This window comes from Plutella xylostella, chromosome 5, assembly GCF_932276165.1.
Source record: "Plutella xylostella chromosome 5, ilPluXylo3.1, whole genome shotgun sequence".
In the NCBI taxonomy this organism is placed as follows: Eukaryota; Metazoa; Arthropoda; class Insecta; order Lepidoptera; family Plutellidae; genus Plutella; species Plutella xylostella.
In genome coordinates, this window is record NC_063985.1 from 1,249,905 (window position 1) to 1,262,122 (window position 12,218).

A 12,218-nucleotide genomic window follows, 5' to 3' on the forward strand; every position below is an offset into this window, starting at 1 on the left:
TGTTTTTTATTTTTGCCTTACAAGCATTATTTTATTTGCTCATCATTTTAAATGGTGTATTGAACGGCAATTAATAGGTTTTAGGAATTAAGTTAGATTAAGGTTAGTTTTAATTAGATATAGGTTTACTCCGGGTAAATGTCGGTTTCGTTAGGTTAAGGCTTTAGTAATATAAACCATTGGAGTGACTGTTATATCCACTTGTATCATTTAAGAACCCCAATCATTACAATGGCGCCCAACGGGTTAATGTTTGTTTTTTAGGTAGCAGTCCCTTCAATTGGTTGTTACAATATAAGGTGGTATTTTTATTGTTTATTATTTTGTATGCTTACTCTATTCATTTGAATTAAGATTGTAAAGTTTATTTACAATAATTCACTTTATTTGCTATCGCTTTCGACTAGAGTCAAATTGCAAAATATATTTTTTTTGTGTAATAATCCGCCAATTTTTAAAGAAAAAGTAATTTTGGGTCTTTAGTTTTTTAGAATTAATATAAAGTACGTTCGGCCATGGATCCCAACCAACTATTAAAAGATGAGTTAGAGTTTGAGCTAGCCTGTAGGGGCATTTACGATGTAAAAACTTGCGCACCGATGAGAAAAATATTAAAAGAAATAATTTACCAAGAGTCTTGTGGAACATCTTCCATAAAATTGAAAGTGCCTACTAATTGTGTAGAGAGGCCATTGGAGGAAATCGAAATCTGTGAAAGTAAACACCGGGCGTTAAAAGCCGCCGTTAATGAAATTCGCGATAGTCCGGATGCATATAATTTGAAACGCATCCGAACTCGGATTGAACACTTGAGCAATCGGGTAGGGTTCATCGTTCCTTCTGAAGAAATTTTAATAGACCGTCATGCCATAGTACGCAGCAACATTCGGGAACTTATGCAATCTCTAGCAGACTTACAAAGTTCTGATGACATTGAAGGCCAGGAGGAAATATCTGATGAAGTAAAAGAAATCCTACATAAGTCACTTGGAGAGGGAGCTCTAAGCATTATTCATAATATTGATCAGAAACCGTCTCCATCTTGTAATAATAGCCAAACAAACAGTAATCAAAAAAAGATAGAAAGACAAGGAAATTTTATGCGTACTTCTACAGTTGAAAAAGAAACCACAAAACGTAAACTAGTACCAATAAAGGACTGGGGTGTCAAATTTAATGGGGGCAGCAATCCAAGCATTAACGCCTTTCTCGAAAGAATCGAGGAACTAAAGGATGCTCGTAATGCTGATGATGATGATTTATACAGATATGCAATTGATTTTTTTGAGGATGAAGCCCTAATTTGGTATCGTGCCAATCGAGATATTGTGTCAAGTTGGAATGAGTTAGTAGATCTTTTAGTAGTAACATTCCAAAAACCATTTTATCAGGAGGAGTTACTTGATGAAATAAAAAATAGAACTCAGGCTAAGACTGAAAGTGTCCTCATATACGTGGCAATAATGCAAAACATGTTCAACAGATTACCGACCAAGCTCCAGGAATATCAAAAACTTGCAATTTTACAAAAAAATGTTCAGCCGTATTTTCAGCAAGCCATCTGCAGGGAACATTTTAAGTCTGTTTCTGACCTGGTTCAGGTACTCCGTGTGCTTGAAAACACCAAGCTAAATTGTGATAGGTTTAAAGAACCCATATTGAGTCATGGCTCCCTTGAGCCAGATCTAGCTTTTAAAGGGCAGGTAGGTAATGTAGAACATAGTGGACATATTTTTAGTAATTTTATTAATTTAATTTTTGACCAACATGCACCTTTGCGCAAAATTAAAATTAAAGAAAGTCCGACTCCTTGGCTCACGGATACTATCAAATTAATGATGTCTCTACGAGATAAAGCGTTACATCGAGCTAACCGTACCAAAAAAGAAGGCCATTTCGAGTACTACAAAGAACTTAAAAATATGGTCACAAGTGCCATAAGACGAGAGAAGGTAGCATTTTTCAGTTACTACGTAAATAATAATAAGCAGAAGCCAGAAAAGATGTGGAACTACCTAAAAAAGACCTCTATACTCGGAAATTCTAGTTTACCAGATATCCCACCAAATCTAAACCATCCGGGCGAAATTAATAACTTTTTTCTGGATGTATTTATTTATTTATTTATTTAATTCTTTATTGCACAGATATAAAATAAATGTACAAAAGGTGGGCTTAATGCTAAGAGCATTTTCTACCAGCCAACCTACAGGAGGTACAGGAAAACTGGTACAAAGATGTGCAAAAAAAAACAAAAAAAAAAAACATGAAAGATGAAAGAACTAAAAACACGTCACTTAATAATTATCTAAATATATATAATAAAAATACATTCTAATACTTATATAAATTTATACAAAGGATACATAACTATAATAGGTATACATAATATATGTCTCCCGGATGTACCGGGAGACAGTAAAATTGACGAGGACTTGCTACATTTTTACACACATAACCGTATGGGCTCAGAAGTTTTTGCGCTACGTAACTGCAAACAAGAAGAAATTTCAAAAATAATACACGCAATAGGCACTAATGCCGCTGGTTGGGACACGATTACCGTTGAAATGTTGCGAATGACCCTGCCAGTCACCCTTCCAATCATCACATACATAGTTAATGCATCGATAAATGATAAAATCTTCCCTGCGGATTGGAAGGTCGCGAAAATCAAGCCACTACCGAAATCATCTTCGGTAGAACAATATAAAGATTTAAGAGCCATCAGCATACTCCCGGTCATGTCTAAAATCATAGAGCGTGTGGTCTGTTCACAGCTTACTAAATTTCTGGAGGACTCGGCTATTCTACCGGCCAACCAGTCAGGCTTCCGTACACAGCATGGGACCGCTACTGCTCTAGCTGAAGTAACAGACGATGTCATTGCGGCTGCTGATATAGGTGACGGAAGTATTTTAGCTTTGCTTGATTTTTCGCGTGCGTTTGATTGCATCAGTGCGGAGCTACTTTTGGCTAAAATGACATACTATGGCATATCTCACACAACTTGCGACTGGTTCAAGTCCTTCCTGACTAATAGGAAACAATTTGTTGTTACTGAAGATAGCAAAGGAGATCTTAAGAAATCTGAAATAAAAAATGTGCCACGAGGCTGCCCTCAAGGATCCATATTAAGTCCTCTTTTATTTATTCTATATACAACAGATCTCATCACTATTATCAAACACTGCAAAATTCATTTATACGCGGACGACACACAGCTATACTTCTCATTCAAGCACCAACAAACAAGAGACGCGGTTCAGCTTATAAATGACGACCTGGAAAATATTTTTCAATGGACAAAAAAGAATGCACTAGTGCTTAATCCAAAAAAGTCGAAATATCTTGTTCTTGGTACAAAACGGCAGTGTGAGCAAATTATAGCGAACGCACCTGATTTGAGAATTGACGGTGTTACGGTCGAGCGAGTAAGTTCCGCAAAGAACTTGGGCTTATTGATGGATAGTCAATTGCGCTTCGAGGAACACATAAGTCGCATGATCAGAACAGCTTTCTTCCGCCTTAAGGTCCTATATGGGATTAGAGACTATCTCAGTGAGGAGGTTAGGATCATGCTTACAGAGGCTCTGATACTGTCGATTTTTAATTATTGTGATACGGTATATGGGCCTAGGCTACTAGAAAAAACCAGTCGCGCTATACAACGGGTACAAAATGCGTGCGCTCGGTTTTGCTTTAAAATTCCCAAACGAAGTCATATTACGCCGTACTTAAATGATAAAAAAATAATGAAAATGGAAGGCCGTAGGGAATTGCATCTAGCCGGGCTTGTCTACAAAGTGGTACGCAATGAGAAACCTTTGTACTTATTTAATAAAATTGAGTGGCAAGGGCAATCTCACAAAATATTTACTCGTAGTAAAAACCGTAATGTCATGGCCTGCCCGAAGCACAAAACCAAGAACTTTAAAGGATCTTTTAAATACGCCGCAGCAAAAATCTGGAATAACATACCGCCTCCATTACAAACAGCAATGTCATACCTTACATTCAAAAGAAAAATGAAGCATCATATTCTAGAAAAACAAATTTTAGTAGCTGCAACTAAGTATATATTTAAAAAATAAATAACCACTAAAACCTTTCTTCCTCTTCATATGAAAATTGTATTTATAATGATTCTACACTATATAATATTTGACATATCTATCTATCACATCTACACATGTTTATATACATATATACGCACAATTTACCTACAATACTCACACAACACATAAAAACAAATATAACTTTAATCACATGATACCTATATAATTTATCTATATGAATATAATATATTTATGGTATAAGTATGCACTAAACCTACTGTAACACCTGATAGCATAATTTACAGTTCATTCTGTTTTTTATTTATTTAAATTTTTTAGTAGATTTTAACTTTGTTACTACCATGTTTTGTTTTACTGGATGTTTTTTCTTATATATTTTTTATTCTATTATTTTTTTGTTTGAAAAGGCACCTCTGTCTGATTTCTAAATTCTACTACAAGAACTAAACAAACTGGAGCATGCTGAAAAACAGCGTCGTTCTGAAACAAGCTTTCAGTCGACATTGCTGAGCATGATGCCATTTGCCAGAACTGAAGTACCTACTTACCTATTTTATTATAACTCTTATGTTAATTCTAGTTACCTACTGTCCTTGTTATAAGTACTTAATTGTTATGTGTTTAGTTTTTACTATAGAATTAAGTATTTTATGTAGTAGGTTTCATTTGTTTTTGGCAATAAATGCTATTTTACTTACTTTACTTTACTTTTACATAATAGTCATGACATTAACGTCATGGGGCATAACACTATTCAGCAGTCCAGCATATTAGCAAAAGCCAACACTATGAAATGTTGGAATTGTAGATCTTCAGGTCACATCTTTAGGGAGTGTAATCAGCCGCAACAAAGGCTATTTTGCTTTCGATGCGGTAAATTCGGGGTGACATCAAAAAATTGCCCGTGCTTGAATGTTTCACAAGCGGGAAACGAAAGAGCGGAAGACAAGCCTGCCAGTCGTCTTCCGTAAGAAAGGTAAACGATTATGAATGGCAGAGCTGGCTTAAAACCATATCTGATTTTTTCAATAAGAAAGAACTCTGCAGTTTCCATGTCAGTAAAAGCGATCAACGTTATTACGGTAAAATAACAATCTTAGGGCAAAATTTTGTAGGTTTACTGGATTCTGGTGCCACGGCCTCTGTTATTTCAAAAAACTTTTACGAAAAACTAAAATATTTCGGATTTGACACTCACATTGTCGCAAATGAGAAAATTTCAACCGCTGATGGTACCTGTCATGAAATTAACTCAATCGTTTACTTGCCCGTCCAATTTAATAACTCATATAAAGTAATTACATTTTACATCATGAGTCAATTAAATCATGACATCATCCTCGGAATGAACTTCTTCGGTGCTTTCGACTTGTGCATTGACACAAAACGAAACATAACCTCTAATGCGATTTTGAACTCAGACGTAGAAATCTCAGAAATCGACATCCGAACTTCTATTGTCCCTCGTGAGTCGTTGTTGCCTAATCAACAAGTAGTTCTTGAGTCATTGATTCAAGAAATGAAAACTGAAATAGGCACAGGTCTAGGCAGGACTCATTTACTGGAGCATAGAATAGACACTGGAGACCACTTACCAGTAAATCAACGCCAGTACCCATTTTCCCCACCAATTATGAAGGAATTGGAACAAGAAATACAGGACATGATTGAAATGGATGTTGTAGAACCTTCACACAGCTCTTGGCGATCTCCAGTACTCTTGGTAAAGAAATCAACAGGGAAAAATCGATTATGCTTAGACAGTAGACAATTAAATAAAGTAACAAAAAAAGATTCTTACCCTTTGCCAAGAGTTTCAGTTATCTTAGATAGCTTAAAAAATGCGCAATATCTGTCAACAATCGATTTAAAATCAGCATTTTGGCAAGTTCCGTTAGAGGAGGAGAGCAAGCAGAAAACGGCATTTGGCTTGGCAGGAAAAGGACTTTATCAGTTTAAGGTCATGCCCTTCGGTCTCTGCAATGCATCACAAACCCAGCAACGTCTGATGGACAGGCTGTTCCCGCCACAATTCGAGGGCAAGGTATTTTCGTATCTGGATGATATCGTCCTGGTGGATAGCAATTTTGAGAGCCACATAGCTTCATTGAAGTGGGTGCTGGAGCAATTAAAAATGGCGGGACTAACAGTCAACATGGAGAAATGTCAATTTGCTCGGTCATCGTTGAAATACTTAGGGTACATCGTGGATAAAGATGGATTAAGGACAGATCCGGATAAAGTAGGCGCCATACTAAACTACCCAAAGCCATCGACATTTACAGAACTAAAAAGATTCATTGGGCTCGCAAGCTGGTATCGGCGTTTTGTTCCGAACTTTGCCATGGTAGCCGCACCACTTCATGACATGACAAAAGGAGGTAAAAAAGGGAAGACCGTAACTTGGACGAATGAAGCTGAGAAAGCGTTCATGGACTTAAAAACGGCATTAACGTCAACGCCGGTACTTAAAGTTCCCGACTACAGTAAAGAATTCTCGATACAGTGCGATGCATCAAATTATGGGGTCGGAGCGGTACTCATTCAAGCTTTTGACGGGACAGAGATGCCTATAGCCTACACCAGTCGCAAGTTGACTGACAGGGAGTGCAAATACTCTGCCTCGGAAAGAGAGCTCCTGAGTGTCCTCCATGCCATTGAGCAGTTTCGGCCATACGTAGAGGGCAGTCACTTTAAAGTTATCACGGACCATAGTGCTCTTCAGTGGTTACACAAAAATAAAGATCCCCATGGGCGATTGGCCAGATGGGCCATGTGTCTCCAACAATTCGATTATGAAGTCACACATCGAAAGGGAAAGGATAACATTGTTCCGGACGCACTTTCTAGGGCATTGCCTGAAGAAATAAGCGTCATCGAGATCACACCCTCTGATAAAGACGATTGGTATAAATCAATCGAAAAGGGCATCAGTGAAGGCAGCGCTTCATCTGATTGGGAAATAAATCAACAGCAGTTGTGGAAATATCTGCCATTGAAACAATTCCCGGACGAAAATTACAGCTGGAAACTTGTTATTCCAGAGAAGCTCCGCAACCAAGTTTTAAAGGAATGTCATGACGATCCAACTTCCGGACATCTCGGAATGAAGAAATCGATAAACAGGACTCGACAACATTACTACTGGCCATCATTAATACAGGACGTAAAAGATTATGTCAGGAAATGTCAAGTGTGTGCCAAACATAAGGTCTCTCAGCTTCCGCCATCGGGAAAGTTAGGATTACATAGAGAGGTAACGGAACCATTCCAAATGTTATCAGTTGATTTGATGGGTCCTTTTCCTCGGTCAAAGCATGGTAACACTATGCTTCTGGTGTTTTCTTGCTGGTTTAGTAAGTTTTCCTTGTTATTTCCACTTAGGAATGGTAAAACATCGTTAATAACAAAAATCTTGGAAGAACAAATATTCTTAATATACGGCACACCTAAGGTTATTATTTGTGATAACGGGAAACAGTTTACTTCAAATGAATTTAAAGATTTGGCAAATACATATGGAGTAGAACTTTGGTTCACACCATATTACCATCCTCAAGCAAATCCAACGGAAAGAGTAAACAGAGTAATAGGTACAGCTATCGCTTCGTACATCAATGACAATCACAAGGAATGGGACCATTACATTCCACACATCGGGCACGCATTAAGAACAGCGGTACATGAGGTAACTGGTAAGACACCAGCTTACTTAGTATTTGGGCGAGAAACATCCGTCCATGGCACGAAATCTAGCCATTTTGACTCCAGTAATCCAATTGATTTTAACAGAGATTCCATTGAAGACAAAATTAAACTAAGAAAGGAGATATTTGATGATGTGAATACTAGGTTAAAGAAATCATATGAAACAAATAAACAATATTATGATAAAAGGCGTAGGGTTTGTGAATATCGCGTAGGAGAAATCGTTTGGAAGCGTACCAAACATTTGTCAAATGCAAATAAAAACTTTATGGCTAAACTGTCCCCTAAATTTGAAAAAGCAGTCATTACTGAAAAATCTCAGCAGACGTGTACAAGCTTAAAAACTTAAGAGGTAAAGATGTAGGAAAGTGGCATTCCTCGGACTTGAAGCGTCTAGGATGAATCCAGGTTGGATTCTTTTGAGGAGAGGGGATATGTGATGAGTGTTGTTTCGTGCTACTGACCAACAGATGGCGTTACTGGTATCGTAAATGGCTATTAGCTTCACATTTCATTAGCGGCGGTATGCCAAATAAAATGTATGAGGGTACTTCTGGTCGACCAGTGCAAAGGTACGACTAGTTAGTCATTTTGTGAGAAATTGTAACATTATCGACATCTTTGGTGTAAGATTGATGAGATTTAAGTTTAATCAACTCTGCGTGTTGTGGTTGAATTGTAGTTTTTGTGCATCTTCCGGAATAATAGGGGTAAGTTCTTAAGCATCCTTGTAGTAGACTTAGCTTAATACAAATGTTTATCATCCAATGTACTACCGTAACTTGGTGCTTAGTCCTTGTTTATTTATTTACAGCCTAAGGAAACGCCCTTATTATACACGGAGATATTATTCACGGATCTATTAAGGAAGACTTGGCCGTATATACTGTTGGACATTTTCACGCGATCACTTATCAGCATAACAGCCTAGTCGGTGGAAGCTCGGACTGTGGGTCTTCGATCGGGAGTTCGAGTCCCGCGGAAGTCAATTCTTTTTGTTTTTTATTTTTGCCTTACAAGCATTATTTTATTTGCTCATCATTTTAAATGGTGTATTGAACGGCAATTAATAGGTTTTAGGAATTAAGTTAGATTAAGGTTAGTTTTAATTAGATATAGGTTTACTCCGGGTAAATGTCGGTTTCGTTAGGTTAAGGCTTTAGTAATATAAACCATTGGAGTGACTGCTATATCCACTTGTATCATTTAAGAACCCCAATCATTTCAAAACGTCATAGCATATTTTATGGGTATTACATTATTTATAGAAAATTGCAGCTAAAACAATGAGTCAATTAGAAGAAGGGCATATAAACATTCCACTAAATTGATACAGATGGGTTTCTAAGAATGGTTACATTCTTTACTACATACATAGGCCTGGGATATAAATTTAAAGATATAAATGAAGTTCCATGGCAGATAGCGAGTTTACCCCACTGACCCAGTGAACGCAAAGTAAGTGAGGCAGTCGCCGCCAATCCGCCACTCACTTTAGTTGAGATACATACATACTGAACAGTTACTGATGAAGAATTGTTAGGATACAATAAACTTTTGGTCATTAAAAATTGCACTGCTATATTTTTAAAACATTCATAATGATCATGATAATAAAAGCAAGACGATAACAGTTCTAGTGTGCAAACAAAATTACAGCTGTTGTTAGTAATCATTGTTGAATCATCAAAGGTGACCTACCACATTTACCTACACAATATGTTTTCCTAAAGAACCTGAACGAAGTGATACATCTAATGCAAGCATTCGCGATACAGGTTCAATTCAAGGTCACAGTCACAGCTACCGTTATGCATGAACGGAGTCGCCTGTCTGCTTTTTATGAGAGATCAATACTCTATGATGGAAACGTGTCAATAAATGTGATATGAGTCAGCGATCCGGTTTGAGCCGGCTCGCTAGACGCGCGCGCACCCCACACCACACCAATGCCTTCATTTGGAGACCATGTATTTAATAATTTGGGTAGCTTTAAGTCCTTTCCACAATACTACTTATTCTACTTATTACTAATGATTAAAACATTTGCAAATATGGCCATACATCATCTGGTGAAACATTCGATTAGGTTGAATTCTTGTCTAGACTGCAAACAGCTCGGCTGCTTCTTTCCACTACTCCTTTCTAAGAGTGGAAACAAAAGCAGTCCGTATTATTATAAGACGGGCGTATATCAAAATAAAGCGGGCCAAGTACAATGCCGGCGAAGAAACAAACTAACTGTTCTGTGAACGCTACATCTTTATCTACGGCACGAATCATTCAATCTTCTTCCGTCGTCAGAACGAATTTTTAATGCCATTATTTCGGTGCTAGGCAAATAGCTGCTACTTTTGACGGAAGAGAAAGTAAGGATTAAAATATATACTTCTAGAAATATAGAAACGGCTGGCTGGACAACTTTGCAAATGTGTGGTAAAATTTAAAAGATTTTAAAATAAAAAGATTTACTTATTTAGTTTTTTTTTTTTTAACCATGAGGCAGCCTGTTGACATAAACACAACAGAAAGAAAATTTATCAAAAACTGTTAACAATCAGTAAACCACAAACTCCCAAGTTAGAAACAGTGGTTGAGGTGATACAGTAATGGCGCCGCGATTGTGCCACAAACGCACGTGGCCACGCAAATGCCGCCATTGTTGAGCTAGACAGGGAAAGTTGTCAGCGAAATCCGCCTCTAACCCTGATTCAGATTTCAGTCACATAAATGTATGCATACAGATTAGTGATTCGGGAGATCTTTATTTATAAAACAGTGCGAAAACTGGATACAGTTGAGAAGTATAGCAAGAGGTCATCAAAGTTTTGGCTTTACAAGAAACAAAATCTACGGCTTGAGTGGTTATTCACTACAGAGTCAGGACTAAGAACGATAAAACATATCTAATAAAACATTCAAACAAGCATAACGTTCAAAGTCAACCATCGAATTATATGTATTTGTATCATTTGAATTACACAATCGAGAAGTTTTAGCTTTAGCAGTAAATGTGAGAGTTGCACCAAGTTTTATAACAGTTACACGATTTTCCTTAGTAAATGAAACAATCGGTTAAATGGGCCATTATTTTATTTTAGGGACCATTGTCGGTCCCCTACAAAGAAACATTTTTAAAAAATTAAATAATGAAATTCAGGAATATAGCTACCGTCTGTAGCATTTAAATAAGACACCGGTCACAGAAAATATAATGAATTTATGTAAAATACTTTATTTATTTACAAATTACGGTAACTCTGTTGTTGTTTTTGGTAACGCAATTGTTTTTCATACAAAAATTGTCTGTCCCTCGGAGCGAGTCATATGAAACAAGCACAACGTGTGTAAAAAAATATTATGGAAACAATTTTTTTTAATATTATAACGAATATGTCATTATTTAAACTTTACTTCACGGTAATAATCATGATTTTATATGAACATATTATGGGACAATTAATATTCCTGGCCGAGTCCCCAAGCCTAAGCAAAAATACAGCTACACTAGGTTACCCTAGGAAACTCAATCATAAATAAACTTTTTTTCACTTTCTTACACCTAAGATCATTTGAATGGCTGTGTATTTGTATCGGAGTGCAGGAAGGAGAGCGGGACGGATAAAATGACCAAGTCTTTCGGATGAGAGTCCTGGAGAGAAGCGCGTGTATTTATTGTGACGCCACTGAGTTACCGGCGACATACGGTGAGTTTTATAGATATTTATTATTTTATTTCATGCAATATATGTAATAATTAGTAACAATTATGAGGGCATTTTGATATCCCATGTATGTGTATTCATTTAAGTACTAACTTCAAATAGGTTATTGTTTTACAACTGCGTTACCGCTACACTTCGTTACTTTTTCAGTAACGCAGTTGTAGCTATAGTAACTCAGGGGTTTTTCTTATAGTTTTCAGGTATCTGTTACTCAATTTATGGTACAAATATAACATTTGAGCATATTATATTGTTACAGTATAACATTTCAGACTCAATGGCGTAAACAGCGGCTGAAAAACAACGGCTTTATAGGCAAAAAAAATGAGAAATATTTCTTAGTATTAAGTTGTTATATTTTCAGCGATTTTAATATTTGTTATTAAACAAAGAGTTCTGTTAATTTTAGTTTGATAGTTTTTTTCACATTATGATTAGTTTTAATTGAAGAAAGTATAAAGATTGTGATTGAAATACCACTGTGTTACCAATTAACCACAGCGTTATCCATTTGTCCCTCGCTTCCTGAGAGTATTCACAAACATTTTAGCTACTCTATATTAGAAAGAATGTTAAACTAAATATAATAATTATAATTCACCTTATTTAGAGCTATTTCTAAAACCTTGAGCAAAAAATTATGATTATTTTGTCCTTTTTTCGAAAAGTATTGCATTAAAACTTATTGATTGGTAACGCAGTGGGA

The 12,218-nt window shown here is 36.5% G+C and overlaps 2 protein-coding genes across 5 annotated transcripts in view; one reads left to right on the plus strand and one right to left on the minus strand.

Annotated features, from left to right (window-relative positions):
• Positions 1-12,218, minus strand: part of LOC105394101 (kinesin-like protein Klp10A) — a 51,222-nt gene that overhangs the window by 30,243 nt on the left and 8,761 nt on the right. The window lies entirely within an intron of this gene.
• LOC125491467 lies at positions 203-8,090 on the plus strand. The gene is made up of 2 exons (XM_048633534.1): positions 203-1,728; positions 4,794-8,090. Exons 1-2 carry the CDS (start codon positions 516-518, stop codon positions 5,048-5,050), a joined length of 1,470 nt encoding a protein of 489 aa, XP_048489491.1. The 5' UTR covers positions 203-515; the 3' UTR covers positions 5,051-8,090.